Source organism: Anser brachyrhynchus, assembly GCF_964034855.1.
Source record: "Anser brachyrhynchus genome assembly, chromosome: 12".
Lineage (NCBI taxonomy): Eukaryota > Metazoa > Chordata > Aves > Anseriformes > Anatidae > Anser > Anser brachyrhynchus.
In genome coordinates this window covers 14,974,288-15,001,137 of record NC_137707.1, presented here as the reverse complement: position 1 = coordinate 15,001,137, position 26,850 = coordinate 14,974,288, and the positions used below count along the sequence as shown (strand labels likewise).

At 39.3% G+C, this 26,850-nt stretch overlaps 1 protein-coding gene across 2 annotated transcripts in view; it reads left to right on the top strand.

Moving 5' to 3' along the window:
- SLC6A2 (solute carrier family 6 member 2) overlaps positions 1-21,519 on the top strand; it is a 66,762-nt gene extending 45,243 nt beyond the window's left edge. For both annotated transcript variants that reach the window (XM_080553039.1, XM_080553040.1), the window contains exons 9-15: positions 598-710; positions 4,021-4,149; positions 6,301-6,400; positions 12,819-12,919; positions 16,205-16,372; positions 18,893-18,964; positions 20,602-21,519. In XM_080553039.1, coding sequence (XP_080409165.1) covers positions 598-710; positions 4,021-4,149; positions 6,301-6,400; positions 12,819-12,919; positions 16,205-16,372; positions 18,893-18,964; positions 20,602-20,625 — 707 coding nt within the window. In that variant the 3' untranslated portion in view covers positions 20,626-21,519. The remainder of the gene's footprint in view (positions 1-597; positions 711-4,020; positions 4,150-6,300; positions 6,401-12,818; positions 12,920-16,204; positions 16,373-18,892; positions 18,965-20,601) is intronic.
- Positions 21,520-26,850: the final 5,331 nt, after the last annotated feature.

Sequence of the window (26,850 nt, the reverse complement as noted above, 5' to 3'; positions counted from 1 at the left end):
CAAACTACGTAGAAGTGCCTTGCTAAAATGTGAACTGTAAATTATATTAATTCATCTCAGCTCTTCTGAATTGAGATTTCCCAGCATCGTGCCCTGCACAAGTTCAGCCTCTACAGCAAACAGGCATTTACCACTGCCTAGTATCCTGGGGAAGTGTTGCTTTTCAGTGCCATAGATAACTGTTTCAGATGCTCCTGGGGAGCTTAGCTGTAGTCCTTTCACTGGTAACAGGTGACCCGTGGTTTCAGTTCCTGTATCTCCCTTATCACATCCAAGAATTCTACTGCCAAACAGCAGTTCATATCCACAGGGATCTTTCTTTCTTTACTACCTAGCTGAAAAATAGCTAGAAAGATCGTGAATACCATAGAAGATTATTTGAAGTGTAAAAGAATGGAATAGATTTTATATACAAAACTTTCATGAGTACATTATTAAAGTATTTTGGGTGTATTTTTGGTATAATGCAATTTTCGTCTAACAGCTACTCAGTGTGATGTGGACTGATGTAGGAGTCAACTTAGTCATAATCTATCTTATTAAAATACACACTTTTGTGAAACACCTTTTAGTATTACTTCTACTTTTCTATTTCAGGAGCTGGTTTAGTCTTCATCCTCTATCCAGAAGCAATTTCAACTCTTTCAGGATCTACGTTTTGGGCTGTGGTATTCTTCATCATGCTCCTTACCCTTGGCATCGACAGTTCTGTAAGTAGTTTTTCTTTCTAGCCTTGACACTTTTCCTCGACCGTTGCAGAATATAACTGGAGAGGTATCAGCCTTAAATAAGGGTTTTGTTGCACTTCAAATAAACATTCTGTACGCTCCCTGAATCTGTTATCAGTCACAGCCAACATACCAATAGCATTACTCCTTGCAGTATATTTAATTAAAGACTCACAATATTTAAGAGGTTTAGGAAGAGATCAAATAATTTACAAGCCAGCAAACAATTACTCACCTCTTCTTTTTTATGACCTTAGGGAGGGGCTGTTCATCAACTTTTATTATTATTCCAAGGTATGACCCAACACCACTGCTATGAACAATTACTACTATGAACCTGCAATGAGATTTCAGACCCAGCTTGCAAAACAGAAGCCATGGTACAGCACGCAGTAGAGGGGTTTTTAGAAGAGATTTTCACATGTGCCAAAATTCATTAATCTGTTCAAGACAATGTCTGATGGCTTTTTTTTCCTACAGGTAGTGAGAGTGAATTTCCTGCAAATTTAATTTAATAATTGCATCAGAATATTTCCATAGTAGTTTCATATTATCTTACTATATAATTCCTACCTGTATAAAATGAAGACTGGGAAATACTGAAACACCTCTGTTTTCACAATAAGGACATAACAATTAAGAATTAGCAGTGCTATGCTTCTCTCTGCAGTTAAACTCAGTATTAAGCTTGGCCTTCTGGCTGTTATTCAGCACTAAAGGAGTGCATCTGGTCTTTCTAGTGTGATGACTTGGACTGTACCATGACATTCGGGATCACAGAAACTTCAGCCCTACAGAAAATATCCCAATGTCCTATAACAACTGCACTGCTTTGTTCTTGCCAAAGAGGCAAAGACATCCCATTATATTTAGCTTAAAAGTTTATTAATTTGGGGGAAAAACAAACAGGGTCTTTGAAGAATAGTCAACAATGAACAAACACCCATTTTTGATAGCATGGGGGGTTCTGTCTGAGGCATAAAACATTGCACTTCTAAATGTGCAGAGCTGATCTAGGAATTTGCTGCTAGAAGCGACAAGTTCATTTTCAAGGACAAGAAAGACAAAGAATGAACTGGCATGGAAAAGAGCAAAACTATGATGAGATCACAGAAGAAATGTGATAATCATTGGCAAATAGCTGAATGAGATCTTGTAAAGCGAGATCTGAGTTGTAAATGTCAGATTCCAGTCTAAATGTTTCTCAAGTGTGTGGATTTGAGGATTCCAGCTCAGGCTCAATGAAGTTTATCTTAACCTACACAGTAAAATCTCCTTTCCTCTTCAAAAGTTTAAGACAAGATTGCATCTGGTTTTGTAGCTTGGACATTTTTCAACTATAAGCAAGCATGAAAGAAAGGAAAGCTTCAGCAGAGTGGAAGGACATGAATGACCAGTAGAAACAAGGCAGAATTGAGAAAAATGCACACAAGAGTTTAGATCCAAGACTATTAACTGCACAACAGTGGTAAATTCAAGCAATGTTTAGAAACATTTGGGTGACAAAGACAAGGATTTAGATTGCAGAACACATTCTTCCTACAAGTGGAGAAAGCTGTTTCTTGTGGAGATAATTAAAATACTACGTGCTGAAAAACTGTGACCAAGTTAGCTCTGTCTTTCTAACAAACAGCTGGGGGAGAGAAGAAGGAGGAGGGATTTGCTTGTTCATATTTTGCTCTTTTTTTTTTTTTTTTAAATCATTTACCTAAGAAAACTTGAGTCATGCAGTGGCTGTTATGGGTGGTCTTCTCAGCTCTCCCCCCTACTTGACTGATCAAGCCCCTAAAGGGAAAATTAAATTTTTTAAACCTAAAAATCAAATAAGCCCAAGGGTAAAGATGAAGAATTATATACAACCACATTTATTCATGTGCATAAACCTGCACAGACACAGAAATGCAGACATCTATACAAAAATGTAACTGTCCAAATGTTTAAGCAAAGAGAAATCCGATCACGCAAGCTTCAGCAAGCAACAATGAAAAGGACAGGAAATGGAAGAAATGTTTGCAAACACTTTTTGGAGTATATATCTAGCTTGACATGGGGAATTAACCAGTGGAATAAACAGTGGCCCATTAAGAATTGGTTCTTAGCCAAAATCATCCAGACCATCTCTTTCCACTTCAACTTCTCCACTCTCATTAAAGTGCCAACACAGTAACAACATCTGAGCCCAGCAAGCAATGGCTGGGCTTAACGGCACAGCACTCAATTGTGCCCCCCAGTCCCTCCCCAAAAAAAGTAAGCACAAGCCCATGCTACGATTTGTGACCTTAGTTGTGAGCATTAGTTACCTTTTAAAAAAAAAAAAAAAGAGCTCCACCGTCCCCAGCAACTTGTCTTTGATTGGAATCACCCATATTCTATAGAAAAAAACTCTGCTACTGTTTGAATCAGAAATGCTCATTTCATCAGATTGTTATAGAAAAGAGACAGAATATGTCAGCACATACTAACTCTTGCATGGCACCAAGCACTCCAGGTTTTGCTATGATCTTTCAGCATCACAAAAAGCATTACCAAGTTTATTTACAAACAAACTTATCATGACAGGACACTGGAATTCATTCCCCCATAACTTTATGGTTGAGGAGGAGCAGAATGCTTTCATTAGTAGAAAGAAATTAAAATTCATAGTAACCTTTATATTTAATTCAGCAATTTCAATGAAAATTTGGAAAGTGCATTTCCTACATTAAAATACAACAAAAACAAATCAAAGCTAATATTCAGAATTGAATTCTACAAAGAAACGAATTCTACAAAGAAATAATAATTCTTTCATGCTGTCAGCAGAAAAATGACATGAAGCTTGCTATGCAGTGAGGCTTCCAGGTCTGTAAAGATTTCTGTCAAACTGGAGTTGATTAACCAATGGCTAAGTCGAATCTTTGTTCAGTAGATTTTCCCTGGGTGCATGTGAAGTACGGTGTGTCTCTTTATACCTAAAGTCTCTTAGAGAGTTAAATTACTTCTGATAAAACTTCTTCCCAGATTTTATTTGAATGGATGCTATCTTTCCCAACATACTGCCTTACTATCTCGCTGTCCTGCTGAGCTAGCAGAGGATACAGCAGTTAACCACCAGTCATGGCACTGAATGGCGAATTCCCTGACTCAATTCTGTACCAAGGGACAATCAGTTGTACCTCTGAACACATACAGCTGAAATGTCAGCAGCCATACAGTGGTTAGGAATGAATTACACAAACTGCCTATATTCTTTACTCTGTATGTAGAACACGTCAGCACGGTTTAACAAGAACTCCTGCCTTCCCTTCCTCAGATGGGCGGAATGGAGGCTGTCATCACTGGCTTGGCAGATGACTTCCAAATTCTGAAGCAGCACAGAAAGCTCTTCACCTTTGGCGTGTCGTTTGGCACTTTCCTACTTGCCCTTTTTTGCATTACCAATGTAAGTACAACAAAAATTTCCATCACAAATCCCTTAAAAATGCAGTTAACCTAATCAGCTGGAAATATCAAGGGGCTCAGGTGACTCTTTTGGTTATAGACAAATTTTAATTCTTAAACAACCTTACAGTCAGAACGTTACTTTCAGTCTTACCTACACGATGCTTCTCTGCTCTTTTTGGACAAGCTTATCACCTACCATCTGAACCTACAAGCCTCTGTTTCAAAGAACTGTTTATGTTCTTAGTGTTGGAGGGAGGTCATATTAAACAGAATTGTGTTGAATACTTATTCCCCTGTGAGGAACTAAGAATTTTGAGTGACCAGTCCATCAGACATCGGGCTATTTTCTTTGTGAAGCAAATAAGAAGCCTTCACTTCACATGAAGGGACTTTAGAACAATGATCTCCTCCCCCCATGTGTTTCTTAATGTTCCTAGATCTGATCTCTTATTCTTAACACCATAAAATGACACATAACTTACCCTGAACATCTAGTAAGCTGTTTTTTCACCACCATTACTCTGAGATTTCTTCATCCTGAATAATTTGCCTCACCAGGCTTTTGACAACTAACTGAAGGATGAGAATCACAGTCTACTAGGTTGGATGTCCTGCAGTAAGAGAACCTTCTGATTTTTGCCAAAAAGCAAGAATTTCTGTAAGCAAAGATATCAAAACTGCCAGAGAACGAGGGAAACGTGAGGTAGCCGCAATGAAAATAGATGTGCTGAACCTCTCTCCCTCCCCTAGAAATGGTTTCCAGACCTATTAAGGTTACTGAAATGGCATTAATTTAAGATAACAAAGCTCTATGTACACTAGAAGACTACCCCAATATTTTTACTCTCATTTTCTCAAACTGGAAAATATTGGAGACACTAAAAATACGTGCATTTAAAGTTTGTCCTTTTAAAACCATGCCATCTCCATTGTTACCTAAAGACCTCAACATGCTCCTTCTTCATCCTCAGTTTTGACTGAAAAAAAAAATTTTAAGTACAATATCAGAACAAACTCAGTGGGTAAGAACTGAGGTGCCTATGGGTGCGGTCCCAGTGCCTTCATGCAGGCTGAAGCAGTTTGAGACAGCAGTCTGGCTGTAGCTTTCACATAATGGCACCTGTTTGGAATGAAGTCCCCCCACCAGCTGGAACGCACTGAACTGCCCGCACTCGTCCAGATGTCCGGGTTCACGTGGCTGGAGAACATTTCTAATGTGCGCAAGTTACAAAGAAAGCTCCTTGTGATACCATCACATTAAATTGATTGATTTTGTGCTCCGAAAACTTGAGGCTGTATTTTCAAAACATGTCTCTTACAAAAGCATACTTGTTGTTCACTTCGCTAAGCTTTGATAGTGAAGGCATCCATTTAGAGCAGGTGTAGAACAAAAACAAGAGGTCAGGCCGAAATGCCATTGAATAAACAACATTTTCTTTCTCACACAACAACCAAAGTTCATTCAGTTTCCAGTCAAGTCCCCACAGAATTAAAAACCTAGACAAGGCCTAAGCAGTGGTCTCTCCCATCTTGCAAATATGCACAGCTGTTTTGGAAAACCATGGTTTTAATCAGGGAAAAAAAAATGCAGAGCTTAAAACCACCTAGAGATCTAAACAGCACACATGTTATTTATACCATTGGGAAAAGCATAGAAAATAATTCCTTTGTTCCCTCCCCTTCTGAACAGGCCTAGGCAAGTTGAGTGTGGTTGTGAAAAAAAGGATTTTAACTGAAACGCGCTGCAAATGCGAACATTTTTGTTGTTCACATGTGACAAAGCATGGCTTGAAACACTTAATTCAGCTTCATTTTGAAACAAGTAAACATACCATGCTTCTCCATTCCTCTTTAGCCTTCCATTGCCACTGAAAATACTGAGTGCTGAGAGCACTCCTTAATCACACGGAGGTTTCTGTTTCCCCTTTCAGTTAGGGCAGATGAAAAAGATTTGCAACCCTTCTGAAGAGCCTAGTTCCACTATTTTGTGTGTACATACAAACATGTGTCTGCAGCACCAGTTCCATATTAAAAGACTTGAGTAAAGAGATTTCAAGTGAAGCAGATTTCTGTTAACCTGATGCTGAACTGCTGACATGACTCCACTTCTAACTTGCTTCTGTTGCATCTCTTAACTCCCCCACCCTAGGGTGGAATTTATGTGCTCACACTGCTGGACACATTTGCAGCTGGGACGTCCATACTGTTTGCTGTTTTAATGGAGGCAATTGGAGTTTCCTGGTTTTATGGTAAGCAATTCCCTTCACACCTGCAAAGCCTTTGATACTCCAAGTGAGCTCGTGGCAGGCTCCCACATTGTCTTAAGGGGATTTAGTGTGGCACTGTATACACGAAGGCATGACGGGACGGGTTTTATGCAACAATTTTCACCTGATTTACAAATAGGGTCAGGAATGCAGATGTTCAGTGGGGTAAATTTTGAAACTCCACACAAATCCAAAGGAAATCACCTTGTGAAGGTGACTGCAACAAGATGAAAATGCTGCCTCTTTTGCCAGTATTCTGTATCTGTTAAGACAGACCACAACTTGCAGTAGCAGGTTTATACCTCGTGCTTTCAAAGTGGATTAGCTTAAATACAGATTCCCCTGTTCCTGCTATCCACAATTTCCCCAGGGCCAACCCCAAGCCCCCAGTGCAATACTAACAAAGGTAGTTTGTCTTAAACTTGTAATAATTCCTACATTAGCCACTTCAGTTCGAGGCAGCATTCTACTTAATTATAAAAACACCAGCAGTTTAGAAATTGTTTCTTTCACAGAATGGCATGGAATATCCAACATCCTAGAAATGGTTAAAAAAAAGTCAATGATTTATGCCACAAAAAGGTTGCAATAATTGGTTTTAACCTCAGTATAGCTGGCTCTAGGATAATTCACCTCATCTCCTGCACTAGGCTGGAATCTGTGTGTGCCAACGCTGTTCATTATCTTTTCACAGACAAGATTTGTAAAATTATAAGGACTTCAAAAAGAATAGCTCTTCTTTTTTTTTTCCCAAATAACAAAAAGGAACCTTCTAACTTGAAAAGACAAACCGTCAGCACATCTGTCTTTGTAGCCTCACTGACCGTGTTTCCAGCCACCTTCACAGATAAGTTGTGAATACATGCTTCCAAATTATTTTTGAAAATTCAGTACTTATCTCTGACCACCAGTTACCATTAACAGCTAAGCTTATCCACTTTAAAAGCCAAATACACATTCAGGCTCCCTTTTGCAAGGCTTGGCTTGCTTTTAAATTTGTTCCCTTGGTTCTACAAACTACTTTTCAGAAGGCTATTTGCTGTCAGCTCTGTCAGAGGCACTGTAAATGTTTTGGCAGTGTGATGCAGAAGAACCCCTCATCTTTTGGATGGGTAAGAGATAATCAATTCAGCAATGCAATATTAATCACAAACCTGTGATTAGCTCAATCACCCATCTAAGACTGAAAATCTTAGATCTTACACAAGTCACCTCACCGCAGCAGTCCAAGTTATCTTTGATATGTGAAATTGCTGGCTGCTAGATTAATCAACTTTCTTGAGCTGTTATTTTTCCCCCTGATCTCCCCTTAATTCTCTCGTCATACTTCCCGGTTTGCCACAGCTCTTCTCTTCATTGTTATTAGGGTTCAAAAGTCACAGTAGCCAGCATTACTTTTTTTACCCACTGAAGTCTGTATGGAAGTAGCTGACCTGATTCCCAATAAGGTTGTTCTACCCCTAAAGGACATTATCTTTCCTATTGAAAAATTATGCTTACAGTTGACATGATTCAGAAGGTTTCAGCCATCATCATCCTTACTGCCGTTTACCTCCCTCAGTCAGTAATTTATCCCACCTGTACTACGCCACCACATTCTTCTAGTCATTCTCTCAATTAAAAGCTAGTGATGAGCACATGAGGTGAAAGAATGGCATTCACATGTAAAGCTGTTCAGCCTACTAAAGAAAAGGCTTTTAGCTTTAAACAACGCCATGCTGATGTTGGATGACAGAATTAGTAAGCAGCTCATATGCTGCTCTCAAAACATGTAGATGCACTAGATTTCAGAGGTTTTTAATCCCTGTAAAAGCCGAATGCAAAAGAGTTAGCTCAGCTTGGAAGCAGAGGCATGAAACTATTCTTTGGTTAGTAAAGGCAAGTTATTATCTGCCCCTATTAAAACAGGATTTACTGTGCTTTACAACAGCTAGGCTTTGGATGCAGTTCAGTCTAAACCAAGCTTAGCCAGACCTTAAGTGTTCCAACTACTGCCCTTCATCATCCTTTCCCTTCTCCCTCCTGCCTCCCCATAATCAAGAAACCATCTATTCATTGTCTTAAGCAGCTGACAGATGCTTCTACTGACACAGAATGACCTGGTGCTTTATAAAGAAGAACTTATTACAGCCCCGGGTGCTATTTAAACTGCTTTGACTGATTCAATCTGGCATGGTCTTGTCTACCTTTTTCCTGATAGACCCCAGCTGCCTTAATGACCCAGCAGAACATTAAGGCAGCCTGAAGGCAAGCATGACATTTTGGCACAGACCAAAAACGTGGCAATTTTTAGATTTAGTTCAAATTATACTTATGCCCACTTACTGGGAAGTTTCTTCCTGCAAAGTACACCTGAACATGTAAGGGAGAAGGGGAAGCAAGTTTGTTTTAACATATGGATCCATTTGCGTTGTGACTCACTGTTTTGCCTTTATGCAACACTGACACCATTCCTCTGCTGCATATTTTAAGAAAAGCCAGACACCTCCCCCTCTGACCCAAATCCAGAGGTTATCAAAGAAGGAGCCAGGCTTTTCACTGAGGTACACAGTAGGAGAACAGAAGACAATGATCAAGTTGAAAGAAGATTTTTTTTTCTATGTAAAGATAATTGCACATTGCAACAGATTGGTCAGAACTGGACAAAGCCATGAGAAAGCTGTTCTAAGCTGTGCTAGCCTTGCTTTGTGCAGGAGGTTGAACTGGAGACCTCTCAGGAACTCCTTGAGCATGAACAATTCAATGATTCTGTGACTTATTGTAATTCCCATGGGCCAAAATACAGGATGGTTCAACAAAGCAATGTTACTCCAATCCTTCATTTGCATGCAAACTGTATTATCCCTTATACTTCTGTAACTGGACAGTTACTAATATGAGGAGGCAAAAGTAGCATTTACATGGAAACCAAATTTAGCGTAGAATAGGCTAAGTTGATTCAAAACTCCTTTTTCTTACTACTTTTTTATTTCAGTGTAGTTCACTTGATTTCTTGGATTCATTTAAATCAAATATATGGCATTCAGGGCATTATTATTAATTTTTACTTTCCAAAGTAAAAAATAATAATCCAAGCTTATGAAAGGATACTACACATCACATAGGCATACAGACTTAAACAAGACAGGAGTGGAAGACACCACATACAAGAAATGCCTCTAGGGCTCCAAATGGTTGTTGTAGCTATAACACTACTTTCTGGGAACATGCCCATAAAATATTTCAGCCATGGCCAGTGAAGAGTTTCACCTCTGCACAAATGCACGGTTCTTAAGCCTGTATAGCCAAATGACTTAGAGGTCTAGCATGCATGGAGTGCAGGAGGTATTGTCAACATGTACTTCAATTCTGTCTGAACTCAGATCTCTGCATCGCCAAGATGGAAGAAAACATCCTGTCCTAATGTTAGGAGGATAACTTGCATTTATAGTTAAATCTACTTTTCAACTTCCACCTAATCTGAATTTTCGCATGTTAATTCCCTTGACACCCGGATACTACGTACATGGAGAATGGGCCAAGTTTTCTACGCTGTTTAACAGGCAACTGCAGTGGAGACATTCCCAGGCAGCTACATAGTTTATTAGTTCAGAAACTACACTTAAATTCTCTTTAGTGTATTTAACTATGGGGCCTGGTCACAAATTGTACATAAATCTAACTTGTTTTTCACTGAAAAAGCAAGGAAGTTATTTCTATACTTGACACCAGGTCTCCAGCAAGTAATCAGGAGTTTGGTTTGTGGTACCAGTTCCGTCTTGTGACTGAAGAAATCACCCAGTTTAGGTTTATTCTACTGAGTTGCCTATGTTATCCTACAGAATCACAAAATAACAGTGTAAATGCTTTCAAAAACTGCAAAAGAAAAAAAAGCCCTACAAGTACTGTCATATATAGCTGTAGCTACATTCTGCTTCACAGGTTGATTCTTTGAATGGTTATTTGAAGATGTATAGCACCCAAAAAGCATGCTGTTGAAAAAGCAGTCTGAGAACATGGACTATTTATCCCTTATTTTCAGTAGATATTGAACACAAAGCACTGTTTGAGCTGTGGGTACATCTGTCTGCCATCTGCAAAACTTTTATTCATAGTTATCTAGTCCTTTGACCTTCTGGACAATGATAAATTTCATTCTCCGTATTCACAGCAGTTGAAATTCAGTCACTTTAAAGTTCACAGAAGGCACTGCAAATAGAATCAGATTAAATTCAAAGAGCATTTACAGATCCTTTCTTAAATTTGGCTACTTTGCTTCACCTGTATGTAATACTGGGGGAAGGCGGAGCAGAATCAAAGTTCACATTCAAGTGTCCAGACCTTGTAAATACATTTCCTTGGCTCCATGCAAAGGGCAAACTTGAGCTGTCCTAATTATTTAAATTAAATAAACACTACTGAATGGATCCACATGAAGAGGAACAATTACGACAACTATACAGCATCTCTAACAAACATGTGCTGCAAAAAGCTGCCTTTTTGCTGTTTACCTGTTGGGTTCAGGTTTAAAATCAAACTTATTGAAAACATTAAATAGAATTATCAACTACAAACCAGCAGTCTGCCCGGACAGATGGAGCTAGAGAGAAGTACTTATCTCTGAGCCAGTATCCTTAAGGCATGCAGTTAGAGACTGTTTCCTTCTTCAAAGACAACTCTGAAGAAATATTTTTCCCACTTTTTGATATCAGCCATAATTACCCCATTATAAAATCCATTTCTGCAAAGCATGGAAATGCCTTTGTAAACTACTCAAAATCTGTAGCCAGTTGAGGCTAATGCCACTCACAGAAAGCCCGCTGTACTTGTGCAATGCTAAGGTGTTCAGACATGGAGTGCAGAACACTTACGTAAACCTGTAAAACCCATAAGGAATTAGGAGGGGCTGAGTGAAACGTCATTTCTTCCTTCCTCAGGACATACCCGTTCTGTAACAGTGAGTAACCTAGGGTGGCAAATTTGTGGTTTTTGCTTTGGCCTGTGTTGAATGAACTATTCCAGTTCTGAAGTCACTCTCTAGAGAGCATTTCTGAATGGGAGTCTGCAAAGTCAGGAGATCTTCCTTTCTGTGTTGCCTGCAGGAGGAGATTTCTACCACAACTATTTGCATTGTATTTGTCCAAAATAAGATTTCCATTTACCATTCCAATTTATAGCTATTAGTACTTAGACTGTCAGAGGTACTAAGTACCAACACACACGTGAAAAGCCTCAGACTATACGGATGCAAGAAACACTAAAGACTGAGAAGCAGTTACTTACAGCTCTTCTTCCCTCTGATCAAGCTGCTGAGAATTTTTGTCTGGTACCTCCATTCCTCTACACTGTGGTGCAGTAAATCCCACTAGAGATAGCTAACTTCAGTGATTTGAATGGAGTAGCATTATATAGCTTTGCTGGCAAGGAAAGCCTCATACATTATTTCTTGCATGCTTAATATACAAATGGGAATGGAAAATACAATGGAAATATTGTATGTTACTAATATCAAGGTCTTGATACTAAGCAAGCAAACAAGTCACCCCTGCTTCTAAATCCGTATTATACATTTCTGGTATAATGAGCAAGACTAATTTTTGATCTGTCTTCATTTAATGATTTTCTTGGTATCCTCTGCTGCCTTAACTACTGCAATAGGTAGAAGTTCTGACTACTCATGGTTTTTACTCACATGAACAGATCATTTATCTTCTAGGGTATCCACAAAAGCTGTATGACATTACTGAATATTTAGATGCATAGAGATAACAATTTCAGAAAATTCTAGATCGTAGTGTAATTCACAAACTCACAAAGAATACTCTAAAACAGGCCAGCAGCACCTTGCTAGTTTATTTTGTACATATTTACACTGAGCAGAAGAAGCATCTACCCCATTCCTTATATAGGTGATGAAAGATGAAATGACATTTGTCATAAATATAATGAATGTTCTGTGGTAATTAATGAAACGTTGAAAGATAAGTGAAGCATGCCACTAAGCAAAACAAATACAGCCTCCTTTGTAAATTTAGGAATCATATGAATCTACATCATTATCAGAGTTTGTGTAAGGGTTTGGGTTTTCCTTTAATATACTTATAATACTGCTGAGGGGTTAGGTTACAATAGTCAATTATTACAAGAACTGTACATCCAGTTCACAAATTAAATGCTATGTATTTGTTAAGTGCCCCGTTCCAATGGTAAAGCTATTTGCAACAGACATTATGCGCTCACAGGTATTTAATTCTTGGATATAGCAATATCAAAGATGCACCTACTCATTGAAAGGAGATCAATTTTATCTTGTATTTTTTCTGATTCGGAAGTCTTTCTGAAAGAAGACCCCATGTTTTGGGATATACCAACATCTCATCAGTTTAGATTTATGCCAGTCTGATGTCCACATCCCTTCTAGGTGTGGACAGATTCAGTGAAGACATCCAACAAATGATGGGCTTCAAGCCAGGCCTCTACTGGAGATTGTGCTGGAAATTTGTTAGCCCTGCTTTTCTATTGGTAAGTGCTGACAATTATTTCATCATCAAAAGAATGCTAGTATGCCTTTCCTAGAATATGCCATCGAGTATCAAGGTATCGAGCAAGGTAGTCTTTGTTATGCCCAGTGTTGCCAGGATGACTAGAAGGCACTCCTATTTAATTCTTTTCTCCTTCAATATCATAGGGGGTATTTTGTATAAAATATTTTGGTTGTGAAGGAAAAGCTAATTGTGGCAGAGATCATCTTCTGTTCCTTCACTTCTTCAAGATGTAAAGGAAATAGCCTTTGTTAGGGAACACAAAGCGTGGCTTCAGTGTCTTCCCAGCATCCTTCCCAAGGAAAATAATCTAGCCAGGGATAAGTGTGTGCTGGAGAGAAAGGCCGAGTCTGTCTATGATTTAGCTGAACTCATCAATGGTGAAATTCCCTTACTACTAAAGCTTTGCTATCTATAGGAAATAAAATTACGTAAAGTGTATCAGAATGCATAAGGTTCACCATCCCTCACCATTCTCATTTCAGCTGATACAGATTTGAGTTTAAAAACTGCAGCATCCTGTGGCTGGCCTCATCTTTGAAATAGGAATAATAGGGTAATTCAAAGAAAGTTTAATTTAGAAGGCCTGAAAACTGTATAAAATGGTTAATGAAAGTGAAAAACAAAGAAAGACTTCATGAACTAAAGGTCACCATTTTATACCAAATCAGATCAGACACATTATTTGTAATGCACCATGCCCCTTCTCACAAAAATCAAAGTTACTTAATGAAAGCATCATTATATACCTGCCTTATACAAGCACACATCTTTGTTACCTAGACCTGACAATGGAAAAAAAAAATATGCACAGACTACATGTACCCATGTACCTGTGTAAACACCAGTCAGATCTAAAGACTTCGATCTTTACCTTGGAGCCATAAAATTATTCATTTAGAATAAAATATTAAAAGAAAAATTCACACTTAATTACAGCAACCAAATCCCAGGTCAACCTTTCCTAATTCCAGTAATTAGATGTTTTGCAGACTCCCACTGGGGTTCCGTGGTTACAGAGAAACCACATTCAATCCACTTCTCTGTAATCTGGATCTGCTGCTTGTTACTGTGCATTTGATCTGCAGCTCCAAGGCTTACTCACCTTGACGTTATTAGTTGCCAAATCAAACTGTAAATAAAAGCTCTCTGCCTCTCCACAAAGACGTGCACTGGGCAGTGTTTCCAGATGCTCAGTTTGTTGAGGATTGCAGATATTTTTCTTCAAGACAACTAATACAGACTTTGCCTTCATGCACTGAATTAGCAGCATACTAGGATGGCTGCCTAGTCCAAATCCAACAGCATCCAGCAGATGTTTCTGCCAAGACTTGGAAATATTTATGCAGTGATTTACCCAGGAAGGATTTTTTCCCCTTTAGTACAAAATGTGAAAAGCAATTGAAAAGAACCAGTATACGTTATATATTGTGCTTTTTTTGTTTTGTTTTGACTGATTCTTAAAAAAAAGCCTGAATTTCAATTTGAATGTGTTGGTTCCATCACTGCAATAGTACCATAGACACAACCGTATATACTTTTTTCTTCCCAATCTGATCTCTGGCTGCTGCAGGTCTTTCACTCTTCCAGTATCATACCAACAGCTCAACACCATGTGCTACTAATTATATCTAGCAGTTCACAAAGGCATTTTAGAAGTTTTTACTTTCTACTAGATTTACCTTGTCCCTTTCTCTCAAAGCGTATACTATGTATACAACCTCTTGAGATGTAACTTTTCACCTGTGTGCTTTGTCTGTGAACCCAGAAATTGCAACAATATCCTCAAGGACATTACTTGATTAAAAATCATTGCATTTGTATCACATTTATTAGAGCACATCTCCCACTGGTAATTCATTTTTCATTGGAGGACCCCATGATGCCCAAATGGTAGAATGACAGCTTAGAGTAAGTAGCATGCAATTATACCCAGTAATTACGTGAAACACCAAACATGTATTAAATGTACCTTGTAATCTGCCTGATCTGTAGTGAAGCACTTGTGTTTTTCATTTGGGGAAAAAAATCCCAAAGAGTGAGCACTGCTTTGTGTAAAGGTTAGATTCAGAACAAAACTACAGTTTTATATTGGGATCTTCTCCTATGCTTATTTGTAAATCAAAAGGTCAGGATGAATAATATGGATATTGGACCTTGCTATGATTTTAGAAGACTTAATAGCTAAAAAATAGCTAAAAGCTGTGCATTCTTAAAGCAATACTTCTATGCAAATAAAAATCTGATATAGTTTTGTGATGCATGTAGTTTAGGATAATACAGAAAAGGCTATACAATTGTCAGACAATTATTCCTTTAACAATCCTGTATTCGCCTAGCAGAGGTAGTCCCCGTTGGTGACAGGTAATGTATTACAGCAGTTCCTAGCAGTAAACACAATTCTCCACAAGCAAGGCAAGTTGGGGTCATCCAGATATCTGGTGTTAGGAAACATCCCCTTGAAGTCTTTCCTCTATGCTAACTGCTGCTGTGTACATCATGGCAAGAAAATCTCTAAAGGAAATCAGTATTTGTCTAATGATTTCACTGTCCATTTCCTTTAACCCACACCACTACTCTCCTTGTACATGTAGCCTTTGAAATCCTAAGCTCAAAATACTACAACTTGGCATTGCTACATGGAGCAGAACATACAAGTCCAGAGAATCAAATACGGAATTCTGCAACCCATATGGAAATAACAAGAAGCAAATAGAGTGGTACCTTACTCTTTCCTTCCTACCTCCAGTACTGGATAGGGTAGCACCAGGAGGTTAAAAAAAAAAACAACTTTATTTTCCAGGCCTTAAGGCAGCACGACCTTTACTCAGTAGCTGTATTGTGCTGGAGTTTACAACATGCTTCTCATTGGGAAATGGGTACAGAACTCCTAAGGAAATGAGACCTAATGCCTCTGGGAAACAAAGATCCTGAATAGGTCTTTCTCATCTGCAGAATCTTTATTTTAATATCTCTAACACTAGTTTAAGTGAGACAGTGGCAGACAACCACCTGAACTTCCCACCAAAATATCAAATACTCCATGGCCAGAGTAGCTGAAAGGAAACAACTGTTAATATTAGTAAATGCATCAAGAACATCAATGGTTTAAGCGGTACAAGGTACACTATAAATAGGATGAAGGTAAATGGTAAAGCTGGGTTGAAATATTCCTTAGGGTAGCTGCCTAAGCAAACACGAGATCTGTTTTCCAGCCAAGCTTCATGTCTCAAAACAATGATGCATGTTATTTTCTCTTCCCTAGTTTGTTGTGATAGTCAGCATTATAAATTTCAAACCTCTGACCTACGATGACTACACCTTCCCTCTCTGGGCAAATCGCATTGGCTGGGGAATAGCATTATCTTCCATGATACTCGTGCCTGCCTATATTATCTATAAATTTATGAATGTGCGTGGGACCTTTAAAGAAGTAAGTGAAATGCTAATAAAATGTCATGAAATGTTGCTATGAAATGAAACGGCTGGATCGAAGTTGGCAGTTTGTTTTTCTTGCTCCCCAAACTTATTACTTATGAGTGACCTTTTGGATCCAACTGTCTGATGGGTTGGGGTTTTCAGGCAGGATTACTGCATCCTGTTCTACTTTCTAGAGAGAAATTAGCTTTCCAGAGAGCACCATAATCATTTTACAAACTGATTTTTGATGCATGCAACTGATCTGATTGCTAAGATCTTGTCCTCTTTAACAAAAGACATACAAACCATGGTATCTTCATGTTCAGCTTGAACTGATGGTCTTCATGCTGCTCTACCTAAACAAAGCCCCAGGCATGCTTTATCACTCTACATGGGAGTGTTACAGACTTATGTACAAAGTTAATTCAGAGCTGCTGTCGTAGCACTGCACCCATCTCTAAAAACTACATCCACGTGCTGGGAGGTAGGATGTGCCCCCAGCATAGCCCTGGGTTCAGGAGTGCCTTTGTTCATTTAATGAGCATCCAGCAAGGACAGAAGGAATGCTTCACTGGGTCAGAGCAATAGGTTCCATTTAGCCCAGCATTTTATCTCTAACAGCAGCCACTCAGTGTTTGAATTCCTCTGTCAAACACATGTCCTTATCTATTTAATGGAATTACTCCAACCTTTTGCAGAGGATAGAATCAATGCAGATCCTTCCATTGTATTCATCACTAAGACCAGAATGCTTGAAACTTTATATTCTAGAGAGACCAAGGTGCTGAAATAGATCTGGAAATCAAGAAGCACTCCTAACTCCTATAGTATGGGTACTGCCTGTGGTCTCATCATCTAGCCTCTTGCTTCTGTACTGCTGTAAGTGAGCCAGGGTGCTAAGTAGCAGCACCCTTCACCGCATAAACCCATTTTACCCATAACATACATGCTCCATGCACTGAATAAAGCAAAATCCCAAGGAGTAACAATTTGTGACCATCTTATTAAAAGCAGTAGTATAATAAGAAGGCACTGAATTAAAAGAAAACCTAATTCGAATGATTTTCATAACAGTAAAGGATTTGACAATGAAAGCTTAATAGCTTTTTTTAACTTCACTTATGTTTATGTGTAATATTATTATTAACTCTATTTAAAAGGAACCTTGTTTCCATGTGAAAAATGCATTTATTTCCTTACAATTCATTCCCCCATACTTTTCTTAATTTATCAGTTCAGAATGGCACAGGACCCAGGTTCACTGATCATATCAGTTTTACCATTGCTGTCATTTTAAATTCTTATCTATGGCCTTAAAACCTCTAGGTTAGAAAGTAGAACTCCTCACTGCTATACAGCATCAGTTTTTGTCTTTGTCCCCTCACATGGCCATCATTTTATGACCCAATCTAAAATCAGACTTATAGCTAGCTCTAAGGCTTTCCTTTTCTACAGCTAGAGTTATGCAATGCTCCAGCAGGACATTGAGGCTCTTAAACACCAAAACACCACTACACAGAGAATTAAGCAGAAAATAGCATCTCACCCTTTATCTAGGTAGGGCACACCCCCCTTGCATGGCCCTGGCAGTCCCTAAGGGATAAATGCCTTGTTTCCAAAACACTACAGTCACCTCTTAATGTTCCCATCAGAAAGGCACCCCAAAATGGGAACCCCTCTTGCCCTGCATCTCACTTATGTCACACATAACGTCTAGGTTTCATTTCTGGCTATTTTATTAGCCCTTCAGTTCTTTCCATTTCTCTGTGTTTACAAATCTATTTTCTAACAGTACCTAAGTATCACTGAATAATTCGTACTAGCCCAACAGGCTTTTGCCAGCTTGCACAAGCTTACTGACAGTGGGATGCAGAAGCCAAAAACAGTCAGAAAAGAACCTTCATTCATTTGGTAGTGTGTTCGCAGATTTTTATTTTTATAGCTCCTGCAGATAGCAATTCTTCAGACCCCTCATGAGAAATATGGCAAAAAGCTATTATATTACATCGAAGTGACTACCGTAATACCGTAAGATATACCCTAAATCATGGCTCAAAGCATGCACTTAGTCTAATGTGAAGTCCTTAGGTTAGTTGAAAGTTCCTGGTAAACCAAAATCTGCATATGATCCAAATGGCACGGCAGTGGGCAGACAAGAGAGACGAGCAGGGATACAGTCAGCACTTCCTTCCTCTCCCACGGGGCCTAGCCAACCCCATTTCAGGACTAACATCAGAAGTGTGAATTTCAGGGGATGTAAGTCCTGTTCGTGGTGTTCTTTTCCATACGCTCTTGCTAAATATTTGGACTCAGTATTTGCATAAACTTTCTGCTGTCACTTCTTAGATTAAATGCTAATATCAAGGGGCTTACAAGAAGCTCTGTGACCAAGTTAAAGGCACATGACAGTGATATTAAAGATTTAAGTTACTGTTTTAAATAAAGTTCACACTTCCCCTTTGTAGACTGGGGACTGCAGACATAATCCCACTTCATATGTCTGACTTCTTCTTCTTCTTCCCCTCTGATTTAGAGACTAGCTTACTGCATCACACCTGAAAACGAACACCAACTCGTGGCCCAAGGAAATGTCAGGCAGTTTAAGGTTTGTACTCCTTTCACCATGCTTTGTCTACTCATACCAACCCTTTCCTGCCTTTAGCAACAACTGCAGGTTTGCACCGATCCCAGAGAATCCCCCCAGGTCTGTGGTTCTTTATTCCTGCCAGCACAGCGCCAATCAGGAGGCTCAGGACTACGTGCACCAGGCTCAGTACGACGTGCACCAACTGTGATGGAAGGCTTTGGCACCTTCCTTCCAGCACTGTAAGGGAATGACTAAGCAAAATAGACAATGCTGCACATCACTTAAATCCGGTATCCTAGGTCATAATGTCTAATCACAATAAGATCTCACCAAGAGATAAATGTATTTCCAGGCTATCGTGTGCATTTAAACAAGTCACATCCTCTCCCTCAGTTATTACACAGGGATCTGAAGTCATATTTTCTACATTTCAAGTATGACACAGGGTAAACAGCAACCAAAAATCCAGTGTCGGAGCTTAGACATAATAGCCATAAGGAAATCCTGTGCTAGGCTGTGTGGAATAGGCTCTCCCCACAGGCCTACAGTTGACTGAAACACAGCTGGAGACTTCTTAAGCAGCCATGAAATATATGCTACAGTTTTCCAAATGCTGCTTTCCTTTTAGCAAATAAAATGAGCTCATTGAAGTAAAGTCCTTTTCGTAGAAGATAAAAAGGATGCAAATATGAAACTTGTTACTCTTATCAGCATCCGTGCTGGACCACTTTCTGCCTTCAAAGTTGAAAGCAACTAGAATTATGCACACCACCTCAAAACATGACCCAGATTTTATAGTGCTGGTTTGTACATTGGTATTGAAAACAGAAGTTTGCCTTTTGCTTACTCTGAAAAATACTAAGGAAAAAAACTGTTTGAAGTATATATATTTTTTAATTTTAGATAAAATAATCCCAGTGCAAATTTATGGGGTGCAGAATGGAAGCAGGAAACAAGCTTCCCGTTCCATGACCACAGTTTATGTGATGTGGCCAAGATTCTGTAGTAACAAAGCACCTCTTTCTGCCTTCTCATTCCCCTATTCCTGCCCTCAGTTATCCAAAGATTTGTAATGCTGCAGCTGTAAGTAATAGTTTAATTTTTTCCAGAGTCAGATGTTCCTGTGTGAATGGGATATGCACAGCAATTCCTACATAGCACTGGTCTTCTGAACCCAAATCCGTAATGGCAAAAAGGAAACAAACAGACGTCACTTAAATTATAAATAAGAGTGTACGTTGAAGCAAAACCCTAGTGACCCCTCAAAATGTGTCAAACACGAGGGCACGTTACATTAATTTGGTGGTGCCTTCAACAAGCATCTAGGAATAGGTCTTATCACTGAAGTGTAGTTAGTGCTTTGTTATTCTTTAAGGATGTAAGCAAAACACTGACCAAAATAACCAAGCAGGTACAAAAGTTTTCTTCACATGTTTCCACAGCTCTGGATATTAAAACTAAGCTGAGGGCTGAATCAATAGCCTCTATACTCAGCGTGTTTCTCACTGCTAACTGGAATCCAATGAAATTTAGTTGTGATCTATCGGTTGTTCTGAGACCTCTTTGTAACTAAATTTGTCAAGCAATGTACTTAAAATCTCTCTAACTACTATCACGTGATACAACATTATTAAACCACTTCTGTTCCCTTACAGCTTCAACACTGGCTAACAATATGACAACCGACAGGTTGAGGAAAAAGCCAATAAATTAAGCTAAACTGGGAATACAGAAAAGTCAAGTTCAAAGCTCCCTCAATGACGCTTGGACCAGGCTGGCTCAGAGCTTACCTCCTGACTCTTTGAGGGAAGACATCTGCTCTCTGTTCTCAATGCCTCCCTTCTATCACTTGGCTTCAAATGATCTTTAAAGACTCCGTTTAATTTTTCTTATCTCCTTTGGTGCCATGAGATCCCTACATGACCAAAACTTGTGAGTTTTGCTATTAGCAGAAGTGGAGGAGGGGGGAGCAGAGAAAAAAAAGCAATCAACATATGTTAAATGCTCTTTTATCGTGAAGAAGTGAATTAAACTTTTCAGACAGTAATAATTACTTCAGATACTCATGCCACGACCTGCTTTAAACCAACACCACCTGAACATTCTTAGATCTAAGGAAAAAGTACATCTCAGTTATGAGGAAAGAGCAACTTTAACTATGTATTAATGTCACTAGCTTTCTTGCCATACTATCCTTTGGGATATGAGTTTGCATCCTTCTGAAATGAAGACACAGTGCTTCATTTTCAGGGGTTTGTTATTAGTTTCTTCTCTTGGTGAAGAAGGTTGTCTTTACTGTACATGTCTGCGCCGCTTTCTGTCCATTTAATTCTACAAGCTGACAAGCAACAGGAACAGAATTCCTGGTGTGGCTACTAAGTACAGAATACAGATTATACCACACTGTGCTTAGTCAAAAACATATTCCCTTCTGCCAACAACTAAAATAGCTTTATCACATGATCCATACTCTAGAGACTTGTCCAGTTAATTGTAAAGAGTCACGTACAAATAGTCAGACTTTCATCTTTTTGTTATATGCCAAATAAAGAATGTACCATATATAAAATATATAGAAAGTTATTTTTAGAATTATTTAATCTTCCCAGAGGCACCAAAATACCAAACTTTGGTTTTATTCTGCTATCGTGAGCATGCTGTTATACTCTCACCTGGATTCACCTACCAAAACATAGTAAGATTGTGTTGAATGAATTAGAATGATATTTTAGTCATACTCAGCTTCCTAACCCTGTTCCTGCTCTCCTCTTGGGTAGCATTATGCAAGCTAGAAGATACAAAACAAACTCTGCATTTGGGTGCTGTTCTTACTCTCTGTGGTCATACACCACTCTAGTATCTTCCCAGTGATCACTAGATTTGGTAGCTTTGAGTTTCTTCCTGTAGGTATTTATCACTAGATCTATAAGAAGTCAGAATTCTCAGAAGCAGTGGCTTCCGAGCTGAATCCAGCCTCAAGTTTACCTCTGGACCTTACCTCTGATTTTTTTCTTCTGTTTTCTTCTTTTTTACCTCTATATATTCAATTCAGCTCATTTTTTAAGTTTATGCAGAGCTTCTTTTTAAAGAGACCACTTACAAGGATGGGGCTTTTTACTCATAAAACAATTGTATTGTTTTCTTTTCCCTGTGTTCTCCCCCACCCACCCACATTTTACATAATCCAATTCAGAAGCCCCAAGTGATGTTGGCCATTTTTGTTGAGCACTGCCAGAAAATTTCTTTCCTTATTCTTCCTTTTCCTCCAATGGAATCAATACTTCAGAACAAACCAAGTACTGTCCCATTTTCTTTAAAAGACTGTGTGACAAAGCAGTGGTTTTTATTTAAACAGGGCTTTAAACCCAAAGGACAGTCTTCTAACTATAAAGGCAGTCATATCTTCTGGTCCAGCTGATGGCCAATAGTCATTTAAACCTTGTTATTAAATATATTTCAATAATAAAGGAGTTTCAAAGGTTACTGCTTTAGTTCTGTAATTACAGGAAAGTCCAAACAGTGAAAATATGGTGAGTGTTTCAAAAAAACATCCCACCAACTTTATAGCTAATCCCATTTTTATTGTTTCCATAACTACAGGGGAATCTTTTCATTGTTATAAAGCTTTTTTTTCAATAATACAGCTGCTTCAGTCACAGGTTTGGCACCGCTCAGAAGCTTCTTAGCATCGATATAATTACCAAGTTTTGAAACTCCGAGGGGCTTTTTACTGGGGAGTTTTAACTGCTTGTCACATTATATATTGCTTGGTTTGCTCATGTTTGTAAATGTTAACAGCCTGCATCCATGTTCGCTTGTGAAACACCCCACCACCACCCGGGTAGCAAAACCCATGCAGGAAAAGTTGTTTCATCACCACTCCGCTCTGAAATAAGGACAAAGCTATCTTAACATGGGAGTGGAAACAGCTTTACCCAGTGCATAAGGAGCATTTTAAATACCAACTCCCGAGGCAAATACCCACTACATTATTTTTGTTACTGTTTAGCTTCTTAGGTTTAGTGTAATATTTATAGCTCAGGACTCCACTGCACTTTTACCATCTTGTTCTGAGGTTTTACAGACAAAACGTGCAATCTACACAGAAAACAATTGGCAAATCAGAGATAGCAGGAATCTTATTACCAGGAATAGCCCTAATGAAAGAGATGATGCATGATTGCACAGCTGGGCTTTAAGTTCAAGACGTCGCCCAGAGGAAGTAACCACAAAATAATATGACTTACTTCTGTCCCAGAAACGGAGAACATGTCCTCAATTCTCCACAGAATAAGATGCTCAACTACCTCATGCCTCCTGGACGATAAATGATGCCATTAGACTCAAATTAATGCCCTTTCAAGTAATAAAAACCCTTGTGAAGACAAGATTTTATTTCCAGTGTTATGGCATAGACAGTAATAAAAAAGCCACAGCTCTGGCACCCAGCTCCTTTTAGGCTTCCACTTTAAGCTCCCTAATGCATTTTCAGTATGGAAAATAGCAAATGCCACCAAGATCCTCATCTCCCTTCTGTTCGACCCAGTCAGGATCTTATCACCCAGGGGGTTTCTTACCTGCAAGTCTTCCTCTGTCTTGAATTTTCAGCCAAGAAGCAGCTCCCCATTTCTCTCACCTACATCTACTGGGGGAGCAGAGTCACTCTGTGGACTGGTGCTCTCCCAGATACCCCCTGCGATGACAAGTATATGCTGACGGAGTAGGCAGCCCGCTTCCAAAACGAAAAAAATTTGGTTGCAAGCTTATTCAAGATGCAGCATCATTACCCTGCTAATTAAGTTGGCTGTTCCATTATCAAGCCAGTGGAGAAAATTGGGTGAAGTGATTAAGTTGCTTATTTCACAGTTCTAGAAAAAGTCTTGAAAACCTTTTTTTAATCTGATAAAGGAAGCAGCTGTCATACGTTAGCATCTCCCTTCCGGCCACCCCTACCTTCTTCTCTGTTACTGAAGACCACCTGCCTGTGACCCACGTTGTTTCATCAAGCCACAGAAAGTTAACTAACACCAAAGAGAGGCTCTCCATTTTCCTTTGTACTCCCCCCATACGCACTGCAGGAACATTTTTCATCAGTTATTGTTCTATGGCTACATTACTAAAACTCCAGAGATTTATATTTCTACTGGAAAGACTATGGGTCCTTCATGAGCAGCTGCCCAAAAAGCACTAGCTGCATTTAGTGTTTGGCCTCTGATTGAGCCAAACCTTTTCTGTCCGTCTTTCTTGTGCTCTGTCATGTCCCAAGGCATACACCTTGGCAACACTTGAAACATCTTACCCTAGTGAAGGAAATCCAGGATCAAACATGGTATTTTAAATATAGAACGTAGGAGGAGAAATACGTGGCTGTTACGGTTGTACACGTTCCCTAACTGCACGTGCAATATATGTTGTATGTAATTTTCCCAGAGGAAGTTCCCTATAATTGGCCATTTCTTCTCAGCAAAATGCCTTTTAAATGCTATTACTAAAAACGTCAAGCCCAAACATCTTGTGTATACATCCACTCTCTATTGTTTTAACATGAATCAAGTTTATTTTGTACTGCTAGGTTGTAGGAGGAGGGCACGTAGAAAGTTATTTTTCTTTTCATGTCTATTTTACAGTTCTTCTGATTCATACAGCAACCATTAACAGGTATTTGCTTTTGTGGGAGCAGGCAGCTGTCGTTCACGTCCTGGACTGATTTCACTGAGCTTTGCGAGGCATTGGCAAGCATTAATCTCTTTCCTAAAACCCAGATTTAAACCTTCGATCAAGGATCTTGAAAGAGGTGAGACTTACAAATGGCTTATTTGCTTCACCCACTTAAAACTTTTTAAAATGGGCCTGAGGTACTCAGACATAGAAGAGTTATCACAGCTCAATAAGTGACAGCATATATTAGTCTACCTGCAGGAATTATGTGCGTGTTCTGAGCCTCTCAAAGCAGTAAAACATTTATTTTAGCACAGTTTTCTCAGGGCTGACATGGGTCAGCTGATGTGCAAGAACTTGATCTCCCTAAATTAAAGGCCAACGTGATGGTTCAGACTGGAAGTTCAACAAACAAGCTTGGCTGTAGTACTGGGAGACAGATCTTCTATAAAAACTTCTGGAAGCTTTCCTCCGAAGGAAAATGCTTTTTCAGTCTACCTTCCTCAGACTCATACCCATGTTCCTGTTGGGGACTGTGGCCTGACCTAGCAAAGCAGTGGAAAGTTAAGCTCTTAGATAAAGCTAAAAATTTTTGGAATACACTGCAGAAGTCCAACAGGATCTTGATGTAACCTTACTAGGTTCATATCTATATACAAGCTGAGAGCTCACATACAAGCACATGAACTATTTTAAGCAAAGCTGGCCAGAAATCACCATACAGGACTGAATTAGTGAGCTGCTTGGACGCATGAATTGTTACAGACTTTCCTTTACCAAACTGATAGTGGTTGGTACATGAGAACAGCGTGAAATTGTTTGTATATGCTCTGTGTCAGAAGACTAGCCAGCACATGCTAGCTTCCTTTAGGAAAAGGTTACACCCGTACAGGACATTGCAAAGCAGTCAAGAATTATTTTTTTTCCTAAAGTACTTGACATAAGTTAAGCAGTCAGTTAAGCCCTGTTACTCTTGTGACCTTGCATCACTGAGTTTCAGAGAGGATCAGATAAAGGAAACTGTTGTAGCTCAAAGGTCCATTTTGAGTGTTTCTGTGCTGTGGAAGATAGCTTTTTGTTGAGCCATTTCAGTCCTTGTAAAACAGACTTCAACAGGAACAATTCTCCAAGCACCTGCTCCCCTCTAATTCATACTCTTGAATTCATACTCCTGAAGGACAGTTTTTGCTGGCTATCACCCAAGAGCACTCAATGACCAAGTAAGCACACACATGTTCTTTAGCTGTGATTAAAAGTACAATTGCTCATTTTTGCCTGCTTAAGCTTAGCTGGGGAATGGTAAGACATGCATACCATGCCACGCATAGAGAAGCTTTTCCTAAGACACAATATTTCAGGTATTTTGCACATTGTTCCAAATAAAAGCTGTATCTACCTAGGCCCAAGATCCTTAGCTGGTAATTGGTAAAGCAGTACTGTTCACTGCCTGAGAACTAATTTAGATGCATCTACATGCATCGGATATTGACTGCTACAGAGAACTAGATGGCAGGTAAAGACACGTCAGCCAGCAGAAGAATGTAACTAGCTGCATTTAATGACAATTTCATCAGTTTTCCTTTGGCATCTAACAACAGAATATATTTAGACAGTTTTCAACCACTGTATGACTGCCCTAGCAGAAGCACACAAATTGAAGTCTGAGTAACAGAAGTCCCAAGTACTGGGTGAAGTTGTCCTCCTTAGAGACGTGGAGATACCTGGACGCTAGCTTTTGGGGAGGGATGGGGTCAGGGAAAAGGTGAAATGGGCAGGGCAGGCTCAAGTAACAGTCCAGCCTTCATGTCAAGGCCCCATTACCAACAGCAGGCCTTCCCATGCCTCAGCACCAACAGCAAGCCTGGGCCGTCCAGGTGCTTTGCTCTCCTTGTTGCTAAAGGTGTTTCTTTAGCTGCCATGCTGACCAAAAGTTGCTTAGTTTCCTTAACGATGGTACAGAATAATTTCAGTGAACTAAGAAAATCACTAAGCCTTAAGCCGGCTCTCTTAAAGGTGTCACGGTTTCTTGGTCACCGCCAAGAGACCTCAGACTTGCAGGTGACCTGCATTTGCAATGAGTTACAGTGCACTCTGTGAGCCCATCTGCAAGACGTAGCCTTCGTGTGCTATGGATAGTGTCACTTGTAAAGGGAGAGTCTCCAAATAGTACATTTTGAAACTATCTTCTAATAGGCCTGATCAAGATTTGCCTTACAGATAAAAGCTTTATAGTGAGTGTTTACTTG